The sequence below is a fragment of the Mastigoproctus giganteus genome, chromosome 11, assembly GCF_048544385.1.
Source record: "Mastigoproctus giganteus isolate SK-2022 chromosome 11, ASM4854438v1, whole genome shotgun sequence".
Taxonomy (NCBI): Eukaryota; Metazoa; Arthropoda; class Arachnida; order Uropygi; family Thelyphonidae; genus Mastigoproctus; species Mastigoproctus giganteus.
The window spans coordinates 17,293,703-17,320,209 of NC_143585.1; the positions used below are offsets into that span (position 1 = coordinate 17,293,703).

General features: G+C 40.0%; 1 protein-coding gene across 5 annotated transcripts in view; it reads left to right on the plus strand.

Annotated features, from left to right (window-relative positions):
• Nucleotides 1–2,958: 2,958 nt before the first annotated feature.
• LOC150077751 (cell adhesion molecule Dscam1-like) overlaps nt 2,959–26,507 on the plus strand; it is a 351,950-nt gene continuing 328,401 nt past the window's right edge. For 4 of the 5 annotated variants that reach the window (XM_090385494.1, XM_090385495.1, XM_090385496.1 and 1 more), the window contains exon 1: nt 3,115–3,238. In XM_090385494.1, coding sequence (XP_090241620.1) covers nt 3,124–3,238 — 115 coding nt within the window. In that variant the 5' untranslated portion in view covers nt 3,115–3,123. Of the gene's footprint in view, nt 3,239–26,507 lie in introns of all 5 variants that reach the window. The other variant, XM_090385498.1, reaches the window with a different exon arrangement.

The window sequence follows — 26,507 nt, forward strand, 5'->3', positions numbered from 1 at the left end:
CTCTCGATGCTTCTCTCCTGAGAGAAATCCAACCCTTTCTGTTACATAATTCAATTTCCTTTTGAGCCCGATTTTTTTCATTCTTTCGTTTTCTTCTCCTCTAAAAATACATCCCAACTCCCACCCAAACTCAATCACTTCTTCTTTGTTTTGCGAGGTTAATCCCGGCTGTTTCACTTCAGAAAGTTTATGATACGCGAATACCATCAGCCATACTAGAATGGAAGAGCCAAATAAAGAGGACAGAAGTGGACAAAATTGTACAGATTTGTGTACTTCTATTTAATAATAAGCTCGTTGATGCTTATTAATTTCGAAGATGTCTGGATCTTCATTAAATTGTCCTAAGTTTTGAAGTTTTCCTTTCGAAGAATGTAAGCTGTCTCTACACCTTACTAATTAGGCGAGAATGCACCGGACCTTCCCTCCCAGACTCTACTCCGTCCCTTAGAATAAAGATACGTGTTTGTACGCATCATTTGGCAGTACAGTGAAAGAGATTAATGGTTTCCTCGCTACAATTAATTAGATTTCCTTTTTCATTTTGACATCGTCAACACTGAGGTAATTAGGGGGCCACAAAGATTCACTCCCCCCAAGTTTGGTGAGAGCCTCCCTATTAGTGAAAAGAGTTGGATGTCCTGTTTACTGCTGAACCTACCATTAATCATAAAATAGGAGGTCATCGATTTCATTCGGGCTATTTGGCAACCTCACGCTGGATAAAAGCCAGCTTCCTTCTTACACTTAAGTGCTAAAATATTTTCGCAAAGCCCAATTTCTTTCTTTGGGATCTTAATGCTGCGTCTATTACTCCCTAACTGCGTGTATTCAAATATTAAAAGGATTCGTGGGATTTGTAGAAGACGTAGAGAACGTTTACAAATCCACTGATTATTCAGTTGCATCTTCTGCAGTTTCTTAATTATTTATTAGGAAGGAAGAAGATGGTATGTGGTCAAAAGAACATGCGTTTGTCTTTCTGGAAGAGTTCTTAGAGTGAAGACTTCATGAAGACTGGACATTAAAATTAGCGTTTTATTTAAACATCAATAAATCCACGAATCTTCGATGAATCCATGAATCTTTTCGTGGAATAAATACGCCACCAGCATTTAGCAGAGTTCCTTCGATGCCCGATTCGAATAACTGATGAAGGTCGGCTGACAGAAGTGGAATCGTCTCGAGTGTAATATTTTAACCACGTGATGCATTCACGTGCGGCGCGATGCTGCCTAACCCTTTTAGCGAGTCCACTAAGTAACACACAGGAGAGAGTAAATGCACGCGCGAAAAAAGGACGAAACCCATTAAGAGTTCGCTGGCGGTGCTGAGGAAAGGAAACTGGGTTTGAAAACATTCCGCAGTTCGCATTACTACTTCCAACGGACATTGTGTGGCCTGCAGGGACTCCACAGAGTAACCCCGCACTAACAGCCCTTTAAATCATGATAATAGTTCTCTCCGACATGTTAATGGCATGTACGGGCAACTATTGAGTAGAGCAGGTTGAATAGCAAAGGAATTATAAGAGTTTTCCATAACTCACTGAGCATCTTCCCCCACCCTCCACCCACCTCCTTCGTGAGTACTCGCCGGAGGGCGCCGCTGTACTGGAATGCCTTATCGTATCGCTATATGGCAACGAGCGAGGATTATCAGCGAACGAACGCTGATTACGTCTTCCTCTGGACATAATTTTTCAGTTCTCAATGTTACCACGTTGCGTGGGCAAAGATAATAAGAGGTTAATTACTCTTGATCGCTTCCAGCTGGCTCAGATGAAGGAATAAAAGATGCTGGATCGTGGACCACCTAAATGTTGACCTGGAACCCACAGTGGAGATATTAAGAATTATGTCTTGACTTGTTTCTTAAAACAGCTTTAAGAAGTTGCCTTCAACACACTAATTGCATTTCTGGTGGTCCATATCCTTTCCCTTTTCGCAGTTTCACCTCAAACGAGAATTAATGAAGGGTCAGATGGAGTTATGTAACCTTCTTTGATAGGCTGTCATCAACCAATTCGTTGTTTTAAAAGTTTATAAACAGAAGCACACCTCAAAATCCCTCCCAGATTTAATAAAAACTTGAGGCTGACTGAGCAAAGTTTAATGGAGTCAACATCCGATGATCGCAGTTCCTCTCATCCACTTCGAGTTCTTTCTCCGGTCAGTTATCTCATACTGGGACTGGTGGTCATGATGATTCAAGACTGCAGTGGGATGCAACGTTTCTGATGTTTTTCTGTCTCTGACCCCTTCGTGGTGGGGATCCAAAAGTGCTCAGATCCTGTCCAGCTTTGCCTCCCAGCCACCGCACTACTCTGGCGCTGCTGTTGCCGGAGAGCGCGTTCTTGCATCGATTTCTTGAGCAGTGGCTTCCACCCTGGCGTACATTCAGTGCCTGTGTCGAGCAGACAGGGAGAGGGAGGTGAAACTGCGCGCTTGTTCTGGAAAGCGGTGATGCGTTAGGCAAGGAGGAACAAGTTAAGCTTACGTTAGCGTTTTCCCGGGACTTTGTCTCCATCCCCTCGGAATTCAGTGCACGAGAAAAATAAAAAAACAAACAAAAAAAAAGTCGGTGGATTCGACGGTGAAGTGCTTTGTGTGTTTTTAGCATGTCGGTGAATGCCCACGGAGAAGTTGTTGGAGCACGTGTTTCAAATCCGTCTTAATCCAGAGCAAGATGTGCGTTTCTGGAGTCTTAGGAAAGAGCAAATCTTCGTTTACGACCCACTTATCTTACCGAGGGCTATGATCCCAAGTAAGGAACTTTTTTCTTGGAATGTGTCCAATATTCGCTTTAATGGAGATTGGGAAAATGGAAACATTTTTTTCTTCTAGTTGAAAAACTTGGCACTGAGTAGCGACATCGGAAAGTTTGGTTTCATTGCCCCCCAGAACTCGCCCATCGATCACTTTTTTTGTTTAGCTTACATTTTTCCACATTCAGCAACCATCGCATTCATCCCACTATCCTCAGAGACATGAACATCTTCCTGGAAACGTCAGATGTCGGTGTAACTTAGCAAACACCCCAGGGCATTGCGCGCGGTCCCACTTTGTGAGAATATCCCAAAAATCAAAAAAAAAAAAAAAAACCAACAGCACAAATTGTAGAATGACTTGGAAACATTTAATCAAATTTGTTTGCTGTGCGATGAGAAAAACTTCCATGTTTGTAGCTATGGTTACGTTTACTCTAATCCTTTCGGAGGTAGTGTGTACAGTACCAGGTAAGGATTTCGTTTATATTTATTTATTCATGCAAATAATATTGCGAAAATGCACTCTGCACTTGAAAATGCCAAAGAAAAGTTTCTTAACTCTCACCAGCGACATTGTTTACCAGAAGTTGATTTCTTTTCGCGAGCGACATTAACAAATGTTGCAGATTTCTCTTTCTCACGTGCTTTATTGTTAACAGAAGCTGCAGATTTCTATTTTCACGAGCGACATTGTTTAACTAAGTTTGTTTCTCTTTTTCACGAGCAACATTCTTTAACAAATTATGTAGATTTATATTTCTCACGAGCAACATTGTTTAACAAATGTTGCAGATTTCTCTTTTTCACATGCTTTGTGTTAACAGAAGTTGCATATTTTCTATTTTCACGAGAGACATTGTTTAACATGTTTCACGAGCGTCATTGTTAAAAACTGTAGATTTCTCTTTTTCACGAGCAACATAGTTTAACAAATTTTGTAGATTTCTCCTTCTCACGAGCAACATGTTTAAGAAATGCTGCAGATTTCTCTTTTTCACGTGCTTTCTGTTAACAGAAGTTGCAGATTTTCTTTTTTTACGAGCGACATTGTTTAACGTAAGTTTATTTCCTTTTTCACGAGCGTCATTGTTAAAAACCAGATTTCTCTTATTCACGAGCAACATGTTTAAGAAATGTTGCAGATTTCTCTCTTTCGCGTGCTTTATTGTTAACAGAAGTTGCAGATTTTTTTGTTTTCACGAGCGACATTGTTTGGCCTCTGTAGCCGAGTGGTCAGGGGCGGGAGTGCAGTAGCACACGCTCTTTGATTAGACCTTGGTTCAAGCCCCTGACTGCTGAATACGGTCGATCTGCCAACCCGCACTGGACCAGCGTGGCAGATTATGCTCTATTTTCCCTCAGCATGAATCGTTGGGGAGGCTTCAATCCTGCCGTGGGTTGATAATGGCTGCACTTTTTTTTTTTTTATTGTTTAACAGCAAAATTGTTTATTTCCTTTTCACGAGCGATATTGTTTAACAAATTTTGCAGATTTCTCTTTCTCACGAGCAACAAATATTGCAGATCTCTTTCTCACTTGCTTTATTGTTAATAGAATTTGCAGATTTCTCTCTTTTGCTTTATTGTTAACAGAAGTGTCACATTTCTCTCTTTCACGTGCTTTATTGTTAACAGAAGTTTCAGATTCTCTCTTTCGCCTGCTTTATTGTTAAAAACTACAGATTTCATAAATTATATATTATTGTATTACTTATCACCGAATTTTAATTAAACAATACACACATTAAAGAATAGTTACATTAATTAGAAATAGAACAACACATGAACGATTTCGTCTTTTTTACCTTGGAGCGCAATACTAAAGTTTCATTGCATTTTAACTTCCGATTGCGACTGTGACTGAGTGGATTCTAACATGTGCATCAACAATGGATTCTAGTCTGCTTTTCCACTGCATGTTTGCACCTGGAAATTAATAGGACCATTGTCGGAACGAGACATTCGCCAAATACCTCGTGAGCCACCCAAAGCGCAAAACTCTTGCAGCAGACGTGGTAACTGTTGTAGGGCAGCGCGTGGCTTTTCACTCGCGATACCAGAAATGTACATTGTTTGATTTTTAGTTACATACGGAACATTGCGTAGAAAGTTCAGACAGGGAAAACGAGAAGTTACTATGGTAATAATCGCACGGCTGGTTGCTATGGTGACGTAGGCAGTTTCGGGAAAGTTAGAAATGTAATTTGTGAGTTTCTCTTAAAGCTGATCATCTCTGTTCAAATGCACGGGAAGGGAGTGAGGCTCTAACAGAAATGCATCAGTAAATAATGAAATTGAATAATAAACTTCGATGCAGCAGTTTTAATAGGTAATGTCAAGTTAATTAATTCACAGAGCGCTAAAGAGGTCGAAACTTCTACAGAATTACGGGAGCATTTCATTATCCTACTTATTTAATATCGAAGAGAAGTGATTGAGCTCAATATCAGTTTAACAGAAGTTGTAGATTTCTCTTCACGCGCTCCATTGTTAACAAACGCTGTAGATGTCTCTTCACGCGCTCCATTGTTAACAGACGCTACAGATTTCTCTTCACGCGCTTCATTGTTAACAGAAGTTGCAGATTTCTCTTCGCGAGCATTATTGAACTAACGTTGTAGATTTCTTTTTTCACGTGCATTGTTGTTAACAGCAGTTAATTTCATACATCTGAAAATCATTTTCAGTAATATAAATAGGGTTTTAAACAGTAATTACGTAGAGAAACGGCTTTTGATTGTCCTCTACGGCCCAAGAGGGTGTGTAGCTTGTTTTTTATCAGGTCATTAGGAACAGATTTTTACTTTCTTGTAAATGGGAGGCAAAAAAAAGACGCAACAATTTGCATAAATTAGTTAAGTAGGTTTTAATCAAGACCTGACTTGTCCTTGCAAAATCAATTTTTTAGTATATTCTGGAACAGCAGATTGTGTTGCTGATAAGAAACACAGTTGCCACCTGGTGTGCAATAATCAGTGTACTTCTCCTTTAGATTTTGGTCCCTCTTTCTCTCTGGTTTCTGCAGGGAATATACACGACATATTATACATTCTTACAGTGTATGTGTGTGTGTGTGCGCGCGGTAGATGTGATTAAACCTATGCTGGTCACGGTTGTTCCTTGGTTATCTGAGTTTTAGGCGTGCCCCTTAAACATCAATAGTAACTCGAGTGGCACACCTGGCATAACATAAATCCTGGTGATCAAGATTTCAATCATTTTTAGCTCACTTTTGACTTTAATGAACTATTCTGGGTAATACCCAATAATTTTTCAGGCATCACTTTCTTTTCGAAAGTTTTGACCGCTTGACAGTAATTGAAACGTATCACTTTGTAATCCTCCAAACCTACTCGCAGCATTAAATTTTATTTACAATTACTATCCATCTTTCTCATTTCCAAATATTGTGTGGGGATCTAACAGCGTGTTGTTAAATAGGCAGTACATGAGTATTTTAGAGGAGAATGGAGCTACTGCAATTCCTTATTCGATTCCCTTGCCCATTATAGTGAAAAAGATTGATCTAAACGTGCGCAAGGAGGGGACGTAACTAGAAAAAAAAAAAATGTGCTGGCATTACTGTCAGTTATTTGATCTTCTTGGTCACACAGAATCTACAATCGCAGACAGAAAGTATTATTAACTGTCACAGATGACCAATCGATTTCAGGAAAAGAGAAAAAAATGAATGGGATTAGACCGCAAAGCCAAAGCGGGGTTTTTCACACTCCCGGAAAAGAAAGAAAGAAAACACCTTAATTGGTATAAATTTCTCCCACAGATCCTATCATCCACTAGATCTCGGATGCTACAGGGATGACTAACGACATACACATCCCATCCTCTGAATTATTTATTCCACTAAGCACCTCCGAGAGATTGCAGTAGCGCTGGGTAGTTCTCCTGGAAGTTGAAGGAGAAATGCTGGCTCTCACGGAAGTTTTACTTTGGTGCCTGGATTGAACCTCCTAACAAATAAATGAAATAAAACATCTTTATCGCACACCATCACAATTGCTGATGTTTTATTTATTTATTTTTTATTTTAAAGTAAATCCAGAACGCTGAGACTTTATCATTCCTGAATTACAGCGATAGATGTTAAATAAAAAATATAATAATAAAATAACAATAACAGCAAGCTTGGCGTCTAAAATAATTGATGATATGAAGTATTTTTAAAATGAAAAGGTGTTTTAGAAATGTATTAATAGTCAGTAAATATTAAAGCCTAAAATTAAAAACTTTAAGCGTTTTAATTAATTTAAATAACTAATTTTTTTTATATAAAAATTTTTACATTAGTTTCATTAAATATTACGTAAAACGCTTTCCCATTTCATTCAAGGTTACGTAGTCAGCAATACAATTTACCAAATACCAAACTACAAAATGGTAACGTTTCTGGATTGTACATTGAAACCTGTGTCTTCAGGCCATTCATAAATAATTAATTCACACTTAAAGAAATCACGTAACGTTCTCCTTCAATCGACATATTCATTACTAAGTAACTAAACTCGGGTTTGGACTTAACCTTTTAAACAAATAAAAATTCCGAAACAAATGCAGTCTTTTCAATGGAGAGGAGCAAATGATTTCAACTGTCTACTTATCTGGAAAGTTAAAAATTTAGCTTAAATAGTGGACGCAGCACGGCGCTCCGAAATGGGGTTCCAGGGCTATTTAAAAAAGTCTGTTAGTAGCAAAGTTCTTCGTGCCATCATCTTTCGGTAAAATCTTTTGAATATGAAAGAGAATATCGTGAAAAATTCACCACAACTACCTACATAAACCTACTTAGTGTGTGTCCGTTATGGGCTCTCATACTTTCTACGAATTTTGTGCTCTTTGCGATACCACGTTGCTTGGCTACACTTTTATTCTACATATGTGATAAGAGATAGTTAATGGACGTACGTTTTTTTTTTTTTTTTTTTTTCCAAAAACAGGTTAACCGCTATCGCGAAGTGCTCCGAGGTAAAACTTTCAATAGATAAAAGAAACCACGGCAAGAAGGCAAAAAAAAACTATTCATGTATCTATGGTGTCTTCTTGCACAGAAATATTACTGCCTTAAAACGGAGTAGCCAACAGGAGGTAAAAATAGTTAGGAAGAAACGATCATTTTATTAGTAGGGAGCATCTGCGCCCCCCTTGCATCATTTTATTAGTGGCGAGCATCTCAGCCTTCCCCCCCCTCTTGTCTGAACACAAAACCAAACTTATAAGTCTTCCTTTAAACCGATAAACACATTTTTCAGAAGTTCTACAACGTAAAGCGAAATACGTTAAACGAATATGAGATTCCCATAGGAAATAATGCAAAAATGCTAATTGCGTTCAAGAAGTTTTATATTAAAGGAAAATGTGCGGTAATGAAGCTAAACAAGGAATTGCACAAGAAAGTGGCCCATTCTTGACAGAAATAAAAGCCAATAAGGGTTGTTTTCCCACTGATTGGTTTCCTGCTACTAATATCGATTTAATATCAGCGAATCTTGCTAACACAATAAACATGATAAATTATTAAACAAAGGTTTGATTAAAGTTTCTAAATAATTAATAGGGAATATATTAACGTGGTAATTAAGGTGTTGACTCGCTGGGCGAGTTGATTTCGTGTATCAGCCCAATTTTGTATAATGAACTTCATTCGCAAAGCGTACGATGGCCAATCCATGCATCAATAATCGGCTGGAAGTAATTAGGATTACGTTAATCCTTACGCAGACTGTTTCCTTCGTTTATTCCGATAAAGTTCCTGAATCGGCGTTCCCGAAATGAGAATCGTAAATACGTTTTGTTTTGTTTTTTTTTTTCGGACAGAAAAACAATGGCCTCCGTGTTTATTTGAACGATTTCTTCCCAACATAAAACTCAATTTTTTCCAATCGATTCGAGTCACGTTCGTGAGTACGTGGAACGTGAGACGGGCCTAATGCGATTTGCGTTCACCTCCCCTAACAACGTATTGTATTGGTGGAAACAGCCACACGGATAAGTCAGAACGACTTTTACAGTAATGCTACCAATGATGGACAAATAAGATGATCCACTGTGACAATCGCTTGCCAGAATGACAAACGATTAATGCTCACCTCTTAGAGGCGTGGCCTGCATATCATTGATTGACGTTTCTTTCTCAAAAAACAAACACTGGAGAAATATTGTCAGAAAATAACTTTTTTATTGCTTAAACCATCAAATATATGCGCACACACTTTTTTTATCCATAGTATATAAAAAACATCGCAATTGCATCAGACAACGTCGCTTAGGACGTTTTTTAAATATTTTCCCGCATAGTACGTTCTCTTGTATTGCGCTAAATCGTTTGGTCCCTTAATTTGTCCATAAAAACGTCTATTTTTCCCCCCCAAGGAAGAAGCAACGCTAAGAAAAACAATATTCCGTATAAACATTCATTTAAGGGGTCGTCTCTACCTCCCTTTCCCTCAATCTCTTTCTGGAAATCATAGAACCATCCAGAAGTCATATTCAGTTGTGCTTCTTTTAATCCGAATTAGTGAGGTTGTGCTACAACGAATTAGCGAGGTTGGGCTATTTTAAGCATTAATAATACTTTTGTAAAGAAGGATATCACTCTTTCCAAACACTACGATTTTAGTCTGGCCTCCAAGCAGAAAAATTCTCTGGCATCCCAGAATTAATGACCAAGAATTGGTTCAACCATTCCTCGCCAATAAGAAAACCTTACTTGACCTTATTGACTTTTACGCCCACTCTTGTAAGTTCGGAAAGGGTTTTATTAGCAAAAAGTAGGAACGCAGAGAGGCAGCTGTCCCCTATAAAGGATGTTACGTCAATAATCCAGATACGTTGGGAATTCTTTGTGGCAGGTAACGAATGTGTTTCTGTTGGTGGCTCCAGCTGATGTATGAAGTCACAGTCGCGGACTCAAGTGCGAGCTGAGAGGGTTTCCGAGCAGTGTTCTGTTACGAAGGTCAATTGATGACTTACCTCCGCTTATAAAGACTCAAGTATCGGGAAGTAAGTTGTTTGAGGCGATTGCTCAGAGGAATGATAAATAGATTTATCCTGTTCTCTATTGACGGAGCTCTTGAACAGTTCCTTCGCTATCCGATACTCCTTGAACTCATATCAGATTAGACGCAGAACTAGATATTGGAAGAATTAGATTTTTCATCGAATCTACCATAATGATGTTTTTGTCCCCAGAATGAGTTTATTCTCATTTTTGATGAATGGCCAGTTAGAAAGAGTTACAGATTATAATCTGGCGCGTGTACATGCATGTGCGCATGCTCTTGCAATTGAATAACGCTCAAGCACGCAGTGGTATTTAGCTGCACGATCTTTGTCATCTAAACCCGGAACTAATCTCCCAATCACCCAACTTTTATTAAAAACCGCCAACTGCTGGGAATCCCGTGCATGGAATGATCAAAGCAGAGTAGAGAATATGTCGTTATGGAAACGGAAGATAATCCAAACGTGTAGCGTCCATTGCAGCGACTCAAGTGAGACGATAGGTCATTTCACGCTCTGTTGGTGCAGATAGGGAAGAAGCCTTACGCTGATATGGATCAGTTACTCCTGGTATTGGTTTCCATATTGGTCTTAAAAATCACGTCTGCCAGTCCCGTTTCTGACTTCATCCCCGGTTTTCATCTCCGCATCCGAGAGAAAAGATTCTGTTCGAGTAAACAGTTGATTCCTTGTGACCTCCCTGATTCGATTTTTTTTTCTAAAGAGCATTTTTGTCTCTTCGAGCAAAATCTATATCTGAACGCATTTGTCACTAAACACTGGTAGCCGGGAACTGCATCCAGGGTCCTTACTTATCAGAGTAAGTGTCCCCGTTCTTCAAATTCAACGCACCCCAGTTGATCCGACTCGTAAATGCTCGCCATCCTCCTCTCCAAACGTCTTATTGGCTCAAGACACAGAGTGAGCTCGCGATGTTTGGCTTACCCGGATGGTCTCTTATCAGACACAAAAACAGACACACATACGAAAGCACGGAGGAGGTGCAATCCCCTTGCTTCGTTCGCCCGATTGTCTCAGGGGATTCTTTGTCTACAACAGTTGACAAATTCTTCTAATGGTGTCTCTAATGGATTTCTTTGCGCGTGTCATTTGGGATGCTGGACTGTCTGCTACCATCAAGCAACCTTATTTAGGCATTCTGTACCGTCCGTGGATTGGGAACACGTGCCCAGTTTCTGTAATGCTGCCGAACAACTGTTTTGTTTTATGGGTCATTTCCATGGCAACATTGCATCCCACTGTATATTTTTTCCCCATATGTACTATGATTTTTGCTTGTGTGTTTGAACTCCTGGAATATTAACCTCCAAACTAAGCTCAGGGTGAAATGTGGTTTATTTACTCTTTTGAACGCCGATGTACCTATCATTGAACAAACGCTTAGATACTGTTATTATGATTAAAAATACACTCCCTCCTAAAAGTTTATAATCTCAGCGTATGACAATATACGGTTTAATATAAAAAAACAACAGGCTACAAAAAATATTTTAAGACTTTTTTATTAATCATTGAAAAATTCGCAGCAAAAAACATACATTGAAATGATTAATATTAACAACCATACGGGTTTTTCATCAAAATATCCTCCACGAGATTTGTCACAGACATTGCATTCTGGCGATTCATTTTATAATAGTGTCTTGACTAACATTATTCTTCTAACGGTCTGTAAGGTCCCCCATAAATTTTGTGAAGATGGGCAAGGACTTGACTACAGTCTAGATGATCTCAGCAACCTCTGTTGGGTTCAAGTCAAGCGATTGTGGTGGCCACACTATAATTTACAATACTCATCCTGTTGTTGTTGCTAAAATGTCCTCGTACAGCTTAACTGTCACGTCATTCGTTGTAATATAAAATTTCTGCCATAAAGTCGAAGTCCAGAGGATATTGCATTATGTTCAAGAATCTTCTTACAGCCTACTTTTTTAAAAATTCCTTCAATTCTGACGGTCACCCATTCCAGAAAAACAGAAGCAACCATAAACCGTTCAGCAACCGTTCTTGAACGAAAAATTTCAAATTTGGATTCATCTGTCCATAACACGTTTTTCCATTCTTCAGTAATCCATTGTTGATGGCTCTTAGTACAAGCTAACCGTTTCTTTTTCCAGTTTTAATAAAGGTTTTCGGACCACTACACGAAGTCCTCTTTGTTTAAGACGGAATTTTATATTGGATGTAGACACCAGAGTTTCTCTGTTCCTATTGAACTCTGCTCAGATTTCAGGTGCTAATAACACTTCTTGTTTCAACTCTCAGTTCCTGGTTTCTTCCCATGTTACGAAATGCAAAACTTGCACAAAACACTCTTTCTGAATGACGGGGTGTTCAGTTTTATAAATTGCAGCTTTTACTCCACAATTTATATCATTGCAAAACACACAGTTGGTACCACAGTTGAGAAACAAAGGAAACCATCGACGTACCAAAAGAAACTATCTCAAAAGTATATAATGAGTGGAAGACAAAAGGAAATTGCAGCTCTAAATGGAAGAAATGCTGCAAGAGTAGGTATTCCATCGACCAGACGCAGCAATTTAAAACGAATTGTGCATCAAAATATAAGGTTCAGTGTGAACAAATTACTGAAAAGTTCAATTCAGACAAAGGAACGCCCATTTCCAACAGAACTATGTGGCGGGAGTTGAATAGTCTGGGATTTGGTAGTAATGCTCCTGTACGAAAGCAACTTCTTTCTGTAAATCAAAGATTCGACTGGAGTAGGTGCCAAGACTGGACTGCAGAGCAGAGGAAAAAGATCATGTGATCTGACGCGTTCCGAATTACACTTTTTTTACACCAATAGTAGGGTGAAAGTGTGGCGTGAACCTCATGAAGCCATCCAGACTCTCATGTCCGTCACGCAAGTGGATGGAGGTGGTATCATGGTGTGGGATAGTTTCTGCTGGTACGAACTGGATCCTCCTATCGGATCAACTTCACCCTGCAGTGCTACATTTATGCCCGGAATTCTAAGGTCTTCTTTCAAGATGATACTGCAACTATCTGGTGCAAAAATTGTATGTGAGTGGTTCGAGGAACATTCCCAAGATTTTCAATATCTACATTGGCTGCCTAATTCTCCAGACCCGAAACCAATTGAGAATATCTGGGATATGTTGGAAGGGCAGTTCGACTTCTCAGTTCTCTACTGAACCCAATACAGCAGCGGACAAATATCCCGATGGAAGAATCGTCAAATCTGAAGCCACACTCCCTCAAATAACATCTAGTGGAACCCATACCAATGAGTGCAGACTGTAATTCAGGCAAAAGATGGCCCTACTAGATTTTAAAAAAAGTTTCTAACTTTTTGGACAGTGATAATATGATGGCATGATAAAAAAAGGTTAATTAAAATTATACAATAACTCAAAGTTAGTATGATTCCTATTCAAAATGATGGCATTAGTCAAAAACAGAACGGGATTCTTTTGATACCAGGCTGGAATGTTTTTAGTGTTTATATTTTTTTGTCTTACTACGCTCCATTTTTAAGATAAGCCCCGCAATAAAAGTTTACTCCACCGATCTTTCTGGCCATTGATACATTCCAGAGTATATTTCATCTAGATATCGTCTTACATCAATCCAATGAGGGTCAGTGTCATCCTGCATGTGATAAACATATTTCCCTTGATTTATGGATAGATAAGAAAAAAAAAAAAAAAGAAAGATTAATGTGCTTACGACCTAGGAGTCTGCAATAATCCTACCATAAAAAGTAGTCCAAAAAATTCCTCAGATATTCTTCCCCAAGCAATAACTCCAGGACAGCTAAATCCTTTTTCAACTTAAATGCTGCCCAATAACGCACGCAATTATAGTTATTAACATGTCTGATGAAAATGAGGAATGCCTCGTCTGACCAAACGATTTGGCTGAAAACAATTTTGTTTATAAAATAGTTTTGTCGCCTCTCATCAAACAAAACTTTTCTGTAAATTCAAATTTGGTCAAGGCCATCTTCAGTAAGGTGGCTTAAAGCACATTCTAATGTGCTTTACGATCAACATTAAGGAAGTTTCATATCCGCAGTTTATTGGAAAGTCCACAGTCAACTTTAATGGAGTTCTTTGTGAAATATTTTGTGGGGGACCGTTCTCAACGTTAAGATCCACCATCTACAGGGACTCTGCAACTACACATAATTAGGCGTTGCATGGGTTAATTTTGTGCTGTCTTTGGTCCTCTCAAAAAATAAGAAATGAAGTTACGAATTCGGGGATAAATAGATAAAATATTCTTATATTTAAAAAAGATTATTATATTTAAAATCTTTTCCCCTTTTATGCAATTCTTGTAGATATTATCCTTCATCATAATAACACAACGAGAACAGAAAAGAACAGCGTGCTTCACTTTTATGCTTACTGATTATGGAATTTTTTTAAGAAAATTAGAAGATCAGAGCAGGATATTTATAGCTAATGGGACGAAGAATCATTTACGATTTTATTTGCAGAATTACAACCATTATTTTGGTAACACTGGGATTATCATGCAAGAAGCAGTTCAAATTACACAGCTGAAATGTATTTGTGAAAGCAGCAGTTTGGCGTTCTCCGTTAAGGGCTTTTTGAGCTGGGTGGATTTAAACTGCCTCATAAATGTAATGGTTGCTCACAGCAGAAAGAACTTTCCCACGTTTCCTTCATATTTCACTAATTTTAAATACATCATTTATAAAAGTAGTGCAATATCTAGGCAACTCACAGGAAAATGCAAAGTTCGTATTATTATTTCTCCTGACGTGAGTTGTTTCCATTGCGTGACAGGTACTGGTACCATGCGTGTGAGGTGGTTGTTGTTTTGTCCGGTTACTATTATTAGTTGAAGAATCCTCTGACTATTCTACGGGTATTCGGGACTGCGCGTTTTTGGAATTCAATGTGGATGTTCTCTGGGAGGCTCTTTGGCACCATGCCTGTGGTTGAAACGGTGATGGGGATGGTCGTTATTTGTTCCTTATGCCACATTTCTTTGACTTCCTGTCTTAGGTCTGAGTATCTCATATGTTTTCAGATCTTGTATGTCATTATGGCACGATCCCAGCATAGTCCGTCAGTAGAAGTCTCTTGTAATACAATAAACTTTCCTCGATCAACTTATAATTTTCGCTAGCTTCTGATGTACTTGGACCAGAGCTTGGAGTTCTGGTCGTGTCTGTGAGTGCATTCCGTCTGCGTGGTAACCCTGAATCCTGCGGTGATGGCTGGATTGTTTCTGGGGCAAAGTGGCATCGACACCATATGTCTTCTGTTACCCCAGGGTCCTTGGCGACGTATTTCCTATAGTTTCTAGTATTAATTACCTGGTCTGATGGCTAGCATGAATCCTTCGGTCTTCGGGAAGAATCTTCTGTTCGCGAGGCCATGCGTTGGAAGCCATGTTATCTGTGTAGTCTTGATGGAAGTCATTGTAGTGTCTGCCATGGGGTGTCTTTTTCGCTCATTTCTCTGACTTTGTTTCTTCTGTCTGTATGGACGTTGTCTCCTTATTGAGGTTGAGGGTTGTGTGCCGTATGTCTGTCTTTCTTATGGCTTGTTAGATTGGTGCTGTGTTTTCCTGGACGTAATCCCGCAGGTTTTTAATCGCCTTCTTCTCTTGTTCAATGAGGTTAGTTAATCCCTCCCTTTTTTTACTGGCCACGGTCAGTCTCTTGATGATTGATTTCTGGTGGTGTTGGTGGCTCTTAATCATCATAATCCTGGCCGATGTCATAACCTCCTCACGCTCAGTGTTGTTCCCATCTATGACCCCGAAAGAGTACATTAGTACTGGGACTGCGTAGTGTTCTGCTGCTCGGCCATCATGTCCTGGCATTCCAGATGGCCAGGGTCTTGAACATTGTTGGAGGACAAGTAATTGGTGTGTACTTTGCCGATTTTTGGTGTCTTTGTTCTTAGCCTTAAGGTAATTGATTCCTTGGGTCTGCAAGTCTGGAATTATGTCAGGGCGTCTTATTATCTGGATGAGCTGCTTTCCTACGTGCTTGTGGGTGCAGCTGAACTCCTTTTGCCATTGGTTGTGGATGTTATCTATTCCTAGGGTTCTCCACTTGTGGGACTTCCTGATCGACTGTTGACTTCTTCCTCCCTAATCTCCCATTCTCATATTTTGTACGTTCCTGGTTTTCTTTCTTTGTAGATCTATCGAGGGTGCACGGCCGTTATGGCTAACTTCGCTTTCCACAGGTTTCCCCAGAGCTCCTCGAGTACCTTCTCCCTTTGTCCGATTTTCCTGTCTGCACGGGTAGCACAGTGGTATCGTCACCGTCCTCCCCACACCGGGTGGAAAAGGCCCGGGTTCGAATCCCGTCGATGACGCGAGGAATTTCAATGGGCTTTTTTCGTTCCGTGGCTGAGTTAGTCGGTCTCAGGCGTAGATAGCAAGGTTTTTCGTCTAGCAAAACAGGCAAATCGACCAAAGAACACAAGCAATTTACAGACACAAATACGGGTTAATGTATTCAATTATGGGCAACCCTAAAATAATAATTTTTTTGTCCGATTTTCCTGTAGAAGGCCCTGGTTTTCATCAAATATACAGTTGTCCGTTTACCTATGGGAACCCTCCCTGTGACGGCGAAGTCGTTTGCTGAGTACCAGGAGTTTCTGCTTGAGGGTGTCAAAAATATTCCTCGATCCTCTGATTATAGGTCTCTTGTTTGCTGCTGTGGATGTTGTCTCTTTTGAGGATGACCTTCACTTTTCTGATCATCTTCTTACTTCTGTTACCCTGTTGGCTCTGGGCCAGTTTTCCTCTTCTCACTTCTCCCTTTTGCTGTAGCCTTCTTTTCCAAGCAGGTGGTTTCTTGTCTTTGCGTTTTGTGTTACGTTTTTCTCTGTTTTTCCTTCCATTCACCCTGGTGGTTGTGAGGATGGTGTTTTGTGTTACTTCGTTGTTGTTAAGATAATCTGGTATTGTTCCCATGTTAAGGTTGTCTGAGTTGCCACAGGATTATTTTGAGTCTGAGCTTTGATGTGATGTGGGTCTTTGTGAGATCCATCCCCTCGAATTCTTCTAGAGCTTTCTTCCACCCTTCTTATATTCTGAATATCGCGATCTCCTTTGTTTCCCCTTCAGCTACTCCAAGTTGTTGTTGGATTTGTTGGTGCCTCAGCAACTTAGACTATAATGCACGCTCTAAGTTGTAGTTCTTGTACTTGCTGTACCTCCTCTAGTTCTGGTTCGGCTGTGTCCGTATTCGTTGTTGCTTGTAGTTGGTCCCTCACATCCTGCTTGATTTTGTCTAAGATTGTAGGAGATGTCAAGTCCTTCTCTGGTCTGCTATTCATTGTCCAGTAACCTGACCAGCCGGGAACCATTCCAACCACTCGGTGTGTAGTTTTGTCCTATACGTTGTCATATCTGTCTCTAGCTTCGTTACTTTGTAGTATGCTCTCAAGATGAATGTATTCATTTGATACTCCATTTCATACAAAAGAAGCTAATCCATTTCATACATTAGCTTCTTTTCCCTTGCTGGGTGGTCCCTAGCGCAGTTGCGCAGGAAGCACTTCCAGTTGCTTGTGCCCGATGATCTTGCCCTTCAGTTGTGGTGGCCATACGGTTGACAGCAACACTCCCTCCACTATTGTCCGCTGGAGATTGTCTCCTTCTCTAACCAACACTTTTGCCTAAAGCTTCAACGCAGGTGACTTTATCCTGTGCCACACTCGATGCAGTATGTTCAGTATTTCTCGTCTTCATCCAGCTATGGAGGTGGGCCTGTTTTGGGAGTCTCCGTATACAGGTAGCGATGGTCCTCTGAGGCAACCTAGTGGGCGCTCGTTTGGAGAGGTTGCGTTCTGATTGCCGTCGAGTTTCAGGTGGATGAGGTAGGGCTTTTCTCTGTGAGTTATTCTGAGCTTTACAGCACATAACATGTACTTAAAGAAAAGAGCACATGCTTGGGAATCTTTAAAACCAATGTTACAGGCAGTTCAACTGCAGTAATGGGAAGCCAGAATGGACAATACGAGTGAACTATCAACCTTTGAAAAATGTCTAATTGTGAATGCACTTCTAGGCCGGGTACTCCACTCAATAGAAAGGGCAAGACATAAAGTGGTTTCTCAAAATCATCCATCTCAAAGGTTTTTAATGACTGGAAAGTAATCGGTTCTTCCATATTTCAAAGGCGTGGCAGAAAAACTACATCAAGATCGAAGCCGTCATACTCTAAGGAAGACTGTACATAAAAATAGGACATCTAGATGCACGCAAATTACATCTGATTTCAACCAAGCCCAGAAATGCCCTATTTGAACCAGTGCCATGCTCAGGGAATTTTAGAAATTGGGTATTGGCACTCGCCTGCCGTTCGGAAGCCACTTTTTTCAGAGAAAAACAGAAAATTCGGCTTGCAGTAGTGCCAAGAAGATTGCAATTAGACAGTGGAACAATGGAAGAAAGTCCATGTGGTCAGACGAATCACGGTACACTTTGTTTTGCGCTGATGGTAGGCAGAGTGAGACGAGAACCACACGAAGCGATGGACCTGCTTGCCTTGTTAAGACAACCAAAGCATCTGGAGGTGGTATCATGGTATGTGATATGTTTTGTTGGCACGGATTGAGTCCATTGATACCGGTGGAAGGGCCTGAATTTTATATAAAATATATTGCACCCTGCAATGTAGCACCTTAATTCCGAAGGTGATGGCCACTTTATGAATGACAATGCAGCAGCGCATCGCGCAAGAATGTTTCGGAGAATATGACTCGGATTTCCAATATCTTCCCTAGTCCTCACACTCACCTGATCTCAATCCTATTGAGAATGTTTGGGATATGCTGGAGAGAATTATTCGGCAAAGAAGTCCTCTTGCTTCAACTTTTTCGCAGCTACGCAATAGTTTGCTGGAAGAATGGTTACAATTACACCAAGATGTATTAAAACACCTTGTAGATTCCATGCCCACTTCTGTTATTCGAAACAAAACAGTCCCAATTCGATACTGAATAAAGGGTTCCTATTTTTTTTGGTCAATGTGCGTATATACACATAGTAACATGACACTTTGGTAATAATCATAATAAATGAACTGGGATTGAATAAAAAGATTTTAAAAATGAAATGCGAGTTCTTGTTTTAATTTAAAAATTATTATATTTTTATTTTCAGTAGTTATTACATAATTTGCATTAAACACCGTATTGTGTTCATCAAACTTCGCATGAGCTGTAAATTAAATGACATCCAGAAGAAAAGGGGACCCATGTCTGTTCAAAAGATTTTCTCCCTCTCATTAAACCTGTGCAACTCAAAAAATCCCGTTGCAGCAGCTCCAAGTTGTCGAATATTGTATCGGTTTGATGTCCCATTATTTTGTCCCTTTATTTTGCTGTTATGGGACACGCATTACTAACACAAAATATAACAGGCGGGTGACAGAAGGCGCGATTCAATTTGCAATTATCGATGTCATTCCAGTCAATGCTTTTTTCGTATGACACGCGAGCCATTTCGCTGGTGTTGCTGCTAATTATCGATCTATCGATTTACCTCCTCAGTTTTCCAATCTCGCATCTCAGAAAGAACAAAAACATCTTTTCTTCTTCTTGCCTTGCTGTTTACCAAGACTGATCATTCAGACAGGGAGGCCTTAGCGTGACAATTGTGGCCACGAGTCGATAGAGAAATATCGTTTCTTCATCCCTCTATCACGAAGCATCGTATTGCTGCTTCTTCCCCAGACTGATGTGCTATAGCTCCATGTTAAAATCTCACGCGATGTCTTGGAAGAATGAAAGGCAATCTGAGATTGCCTTTTCTTCTTCCAAGAATAAAGTTTGAGGTTCGAGTCAAAGAGCTTTCCAGACTGCGCATTCCAACTCGCTCATTAGTGCCATAATATCTTGATGAAAAATATTTTCCTCAGGATATTTTTCAACAGGATTTCCTGGTGAAAAATATTTTATTCTGATAAAGAAACTCCCGAGCTAACTCTCGAAACGTGCTGCAGTTTATGATACCACTGAAACGATTTCTAAAGAGGAAAATATGAGCTACGAAGACATTTTTCTGCCATCCAAGTACGGAGTTAATTGGACTGCAAGAGGTGTTCCGTAGGCCATTTTCAGCATCCCTTTCCATCGACTCTCTTGTATCGATCTTTGTGTGGAATCGTAACTAACTGAGGGAGTGCACGTCTGAGAGTGACATAAGGACTTTGTTTTTGTTTCTCATTCCGGTCTGTTCGGCTGGAAAATATGTGAGGGAGATGGCCCGGACAGCTATTACTGAGCTGGAGTTGGCTCAAGACCTGCCAGAAGAGCGCACGCTCAAAAACAGAGCCGAATGATTCGGGTTAAGTGAAGCATAGCACTAAGATGTAACTTTAAGTGTTCATCGCCCTCAGCTTTGGAAACTTTTAAGCTGTTTTGCTGTCCAAATATCTGTCTGCCTCTTAGAATAATCATCCTTAGAGTAATGCGCAGTACCAATAAACTTGTAATTATTGCCATAGCAACCTCGACTTGGCGACATCTTTTTTGTAAAACAAGCCACATAACAAAACCTAAATGACCCAGTTAATAAACGAATAGAAAGCACTTGAACTACCCCGTCCACTTGCGGCCACCAAATGTGGAACCAACTCCTATACCATGAGTTGCCTTGATATTGCACTCGTCACATCTCTTAAAAAAATATGGCAGACTTAACTTTGGTCAAGTCCGCCATATATTGATGATATCATGTTTGAAAGTAGTGCAATGCTTAGGCAACTCGTGGTTTGGAGTTTTCTATGTTGTACGTGCTAAAACCATTGCAGTATTCTATGCAGTTTAAAATTTTCTGGCTGCAAAAACACATAAGCGGACAGAATACTACAAATGTTTTTTTTTTTTTTTCATATATAAATAATGAAGTAATGCGTGAATGCATTTTACATAAATTTTATACATGTGTATGCATGCGCGTAGGCGTACAGCTGTGACAAGTCACAAGGAAAAAAACGAATACTTAACTAAGTTCTTGTTTCATGTAGTCTTCTCCATAATTGGATTTTGTACTTAGCGTGGGTTCTTTCTTCGTCCATTACGCATGCAAATTACTGAAAGTCTTTTTACAAAACGCCTCACGATGCTGTTTCATTCATTTGTTTTAAAAGAGCAAATTATGGCGCGGAGAAATGTAGTGCCTCTTAAATCAATCCGCAAGATTATCAGTCTGGGTTTTATACGGATTTTATATGGATCACTTCCTTTATCCTTGACCCTCTTCCACACCTCTCTAATCAGATCATGGAAGAGGAAACCAAACCAAGGATAAGGAACCGCTGCTATGTGAGACCAGTGTCCAAATTGAAAAATCCAGAAGAATCTAGAGACTTCAGGCTCATAGCCATTTGCTACTCCCTCCTAAAAATATTTGAAAAATGATACAATCCAGTCTAGCTCAGCACTGTTTCCAGTACAGACCTCCCTACTCGCACACATTTGTCAAGGGCAGATCCACCACCACCAATTTGCTGGATACCTTGCTATGAATTCAACAAAAATCGCAACTGAATATATAAGCTGCTTTTTGATAATTTGGCGATACCTCCTCTACCACATGTTCTCAGAGGATATTTACACATGATGGTTAACCGCTTGACGTCATTAAGGCGGTCATTGGGGCTAGGCACCTCTTAGTCACCCATAAAATCCTCGGCCATCATACACAATTAATAGAGGTGTGTTCCAGGGAGAGGTCCAATCGGCAGCCCTATTTGCGGCTGAGCTAGAACCTTTCTTAGCAATATCTCCAAACTTCGATTCTTATGCAGACGATATGAAATTCTTCAAAACCTCAAAAGATGCTCAGCAAATTCCATACTTACAGGAAAGGGCAAATCACCAAATACAGATGCTTAATTGGTTTTGAGCTTAACCCGATCAAATCAGCCCAACTGGAAGTAACTTAAAAAAGAAAGTAAAACAATACAGAAACCCGAATAGGTGGCATCCTAGTCAAGAAGGCTTCCTCTCACACGTATCTTGGCTTCATTTGGGATAAAAACCTCTCTTTTGGATAGTACTTTGAGTTTGAAGACCCAAACCTAAGCAGCTATGTGGGCAATTAGTCCTCATCTTCTCAAGCACAGCTCAGCAGATTCTATGGACTCTAATATTGGATCCAGATAAGTGTCAAGTGGCTAGCTGGACAACTTCCTTTTGTGATGACAACAGCTACAGGAATCACGCACTCATGAATACTTACCACTTCATTGATATCTATCACCTATCTCTAATCTAGGACAAGCTCCAATTAATTGTGAGGGCCGGCTTTTCTTAAAACTTAGAATAATCCTAACAGACTACCAACGTTAAACATGTAGTGAATCCATTGTGCTGTCAGAAGTGTTAATGAAACTTACATGTTTCCATGATCCCATAAGTGCTCTTTTACATATTTTGGTCTATGTTGCCATACCCTTGCTAAAGTTTGGGCTCATTTCAATGTTTCAACCATATTTTTAAACAATCGACTGCGATTCAAAGTACAGAATTCTGGAGATATGCGATACCTCTTTATGAGTAGCATGATCTCGAAGAATTCTATGAGATGACATAGCAGTAAATCGTACAACCACTTTCTTTCGCTTCATCACTTGTTTATGAGTCACAAAAACCAGTTTATAATGCTCGGGAGCTGTTTTATGCTTCCAACGTAGAAGAAAGTCTGGAGTCTGTAACTGCAAATACTCTGGTGTCTGTAGTAAGAAAACACATTTATGGGTTTTAAAGAAGTAACCCGCGTTTTAAGGGAGGAACTTCAGGGATAGCATCGTCCTTCTCGACAGGACTAAAGGAACAGGAACGCTGTTGGTTTTTTTTACGGCCCACTGGCTTATGAGACCAACTTGAAAATTTCTGATTTTGTATATTGGATAAAACTCGTCTAACCCTTGAAAAGCGTAACACTGATGAAAAGGAGAAAAATATGCAAGTGTGAAGAAATCACAGATCGCCATAGTTGGCCAAAAAAATGCAACGTATAGGAACAAAAAGAAACAAACCTCCGATTTAGACAAGGCAGGAGACCAGAAAAAATTCCCTTTTCAATAGTAACTCCTCTTTCAAGGGAAAGATTATTTTGGACTTTCACCTGAAGATGATCCTCATATTAGCGACAATAATGAACACAACGTCCCGGTTAAAGATGAATCCGTTGCTGGTAGGGTTCAGGATGGGAGTTGTTCAACTCCATCTTGGATGAAATGACCTAGCACAATATACAAGAGGCACTTAAAACATATCCAGGAACTTTTTCAAGACTCAGTCCCAACACAAAAGAGGAAAATGTTTTGTCCTTTTTAAGCGCGTTACAATATATTGTCTTCCACCTGTCCGTCCGTCTGTCTGTTTCTTCTCATGAAATAGAGGGACTCTCAGTTGATGGATGTGCATGAAATTTTATATTTGGCTCCTATGGAAAGATTTGTCGAGACTTGCCAAATTTCATTAAAATCAGACAAATAGAAATCCAGCAATTATTATTTATTTTTTTCCGTACAAATTGTATGGCAAAAAAGGAAAAGATCTCAAGTCGTTGACGCGAGGAATTATATGCCTTCTTCAAAACGTAGCTGAGTTAGTTGTTCTCGTGAGAGGGTAGCATAATTCCTTCCCATGGTGTTTCGTCCAGCAAAGCAGAAAGTTGACCACATGACACACGATTACGGACATGTTATATATGGCCCAATATGGCTTAAGTTGCCGATGCACAATTTAGGCCATAAAACCCCACTACAACCAACCAATAACAGCAGGAGCTAGTGGGGTAATGGACCCAAAATGGATGCCACAGTGTATATTGAAAGATGCTTCTGTTCGATCCCATTGTATGCTTCTGTTATTTGGCTCCACAGCTCAGCAAATTCCATGGATTCGAATACTGAATCCTTACATTGATCAACTGGACAAATGTATGCTAACTCAAAGCTCTTCTCTGCTCTAACCTCGGTCTAACCGTAGTTGGAGTGGAGAATGCAAACCAATCCATCCAACACAATCTCTATACTCCTCTCTCGCCACAAATCTATACTGAAAAGCTATATGTACAGTAAACCCTTGAAAGTGACAGACCAGCTTTGACTGTTGGAGACCACTGTTTTCTATTATTTAAAAGTAGTGTAATACCAATGCAACTCGTTGAGAAAGCAAAGTGTGTTCTGTGGTGAACATAAAGAATTAGAATAGAATGATTCTAGTTACTTAAGCCTTGCTTTTTACAATACTGTTTGTTTTATAATGCTATGTCCCTCACAGATGGAGGGAGGAGACATAGAACAAGCGTCTATAAACAAGGCAACGCGCAATGCCACAGGGCTGGCAGGTTACTAATTGGTTTCAGGAACATGGCCATGAATTCTCCGTCATCCTATGGCCATCCAACGAGGCCAATTTCTACCCAACTGAGCATGTTGGGGACTTACTAGAAAAGGACATTCGATGATGTCTGATTCCCGTCGCCTAAAAGTTAATAATAATAATTTATAGAATAATAATAAGAAGAAGACGCTGAAGATCTGCAAAGTCAATCCGATACTGACACACTTCTTAGAAGCAACCGTGGAGAAATGAAGTACCATCAAAGTCGAGAACAACACAACGAGATTGATCCCCATCAGAAGAGGAATCATTCAGGGAGATGCTCTGAACCCACTGTGGTTCTGTCTAGCACTCAACCCGCTATCCACCATGCTCAACAACAGCAAGTATGGATATAACCTCAAAGAAGGAAGGAATAAATTGTGCTCCCTCACTCACCTGATGTACATCGATAACATCAAGCTCTGCGGGAACCGAGAAACAATTACTCCGGATCATCGAAGAATTCAGCAATTATATCAGAATTAAATTTGGCGTAGACAAATGCAAGACCCACGGATTGCATCAGAGGAAATTAGTCGGCCGAAATGATCAGCTACACACTGGTAAAGAGATCGAAACCATGACAGAGGAGGAGACCTCAAATACCTTGGGATGACGCAGGCTCAGCAGTTAGAGCACAAGAATATCAAGGACTGCCTGACCGAAAAATACCATCAGAGACTCAGAAAGATAGACAAGCGGCATACCCCCACTCAACCTAGGCGAGGATTCCCTTCCCACCCAGACGGCACAGACGAAGCTGGAAAGACGAAAACACACGAGGGATAGAGCACAGGAGAGAGAGAGAGAGAAAGAGAGAGAGATGTGGCTAATGGAACAAGTAATGACCATCCCAATCACCGTGTCAACCACTGGCATGGTACCAAAAAGCCTCCATAAGAACTTATCAGCAATAGGCCTCCCGGCGAACTCTTACATGGAACTCCAGAAATCTGCAGTTGTGGGACAATCAGAGTTCCTCGACCAATAGTAAAAATAATAACCGGACACAACCAACCACCCTATGCACTCGATAGCTGTCTCCGTCATGGGGTGGACCCCAAACTCCAAGAAATTTTTCCGTTTAGGGTTCCTGAAAGGAGACTGCTGTGGCTATCATTAACACAATTAACTCAATCCTATTAGCAGTTCTCAACTAGCAGTTAAAAACAAATTGATAATATACTACCTCGGTTATAACGGCCTCGCTTAAGTCGACTAATTCGACGAAATATTTTCAACAGTACCTGCAACTTTTATCTCGCTATAATAATATATTTTATAAGCCACCCTCCAGATAACGGTCTTCAGATCGTTTGCTTTTATAACAATTTCTCTTTTAAATGGCTTACTTTAGATGGAGGAAGATTAGCTCGCTACCATCTTTATCATACAGCAGATTTTATCTGTAGCGTACGCCAACACAATTCGACTGTGCTCCATAAAACGTGGTGACAATGTGGCGCCACCTGGTAATCGTTAAAATTTTTTGGTTAATATTTTTATCAGATTAAAAATTGTTTTTTTTTTTTTTGGAAACGCTTAATTTACAGCAGTTGGACTACTTGATCGTCCATTTTTGGCGGAAACGTATTTTATGAGGCTAAAAGGAAATTACCATTTCCGTCTGGTTGCCCTGCTGAGATCATAAATAAACGTATCCCTTCATCAGCGATGACACTGGAGCAGAAAACTGCGATCTTTTTTATTGATCCCCAATTCCGTCCCTAACGACGGTGTGTAGGTGTGCGCGCGCGCTCTTGGAAGCGTGCGGGCACGTCGAATGTGGTCAGTCCACTTCGGCGGAAACAAGGTGACCGCTCTCTGGCCGACTCTTTCACTAGGGGGGATTATTTCCTATCTGGGGGAAGCTATTAAAGCTGACAGGCGTTCCATTAATCACTCGAAACAGGACCAGACAGCCTCGTGCGGAACAATGAAGATTTCATGAAGTCAAACTGTATCGGTGCCGGTCCTTGTTAGCCACCTAATATCTCACTTGTTTGATGGGATAATGGAATTCAACAGCTGAAGGAGTTCGAGACTTCGTTGTTACTCCTTGGAATTCTTTTAACAAAATATAAAATCATTCTTTGTTGAAAAGACGCATTTTTAAACATTCGGAAACGTTCAACTATTTTTCTAATATTTAACAATGAATGAAATGTTGCCAACGATGAAATGTTGCAAATTTTTTCAGCTACCAAAAGATAAAAATGCTTTATTTTTATCTGTTGGCAACTGTCAACAATGAAACGTTGCAAATTCGCAGCTGCGAACAGATAAAAATGCTTTGGCAGCTGACAACGAAATTCCAACAA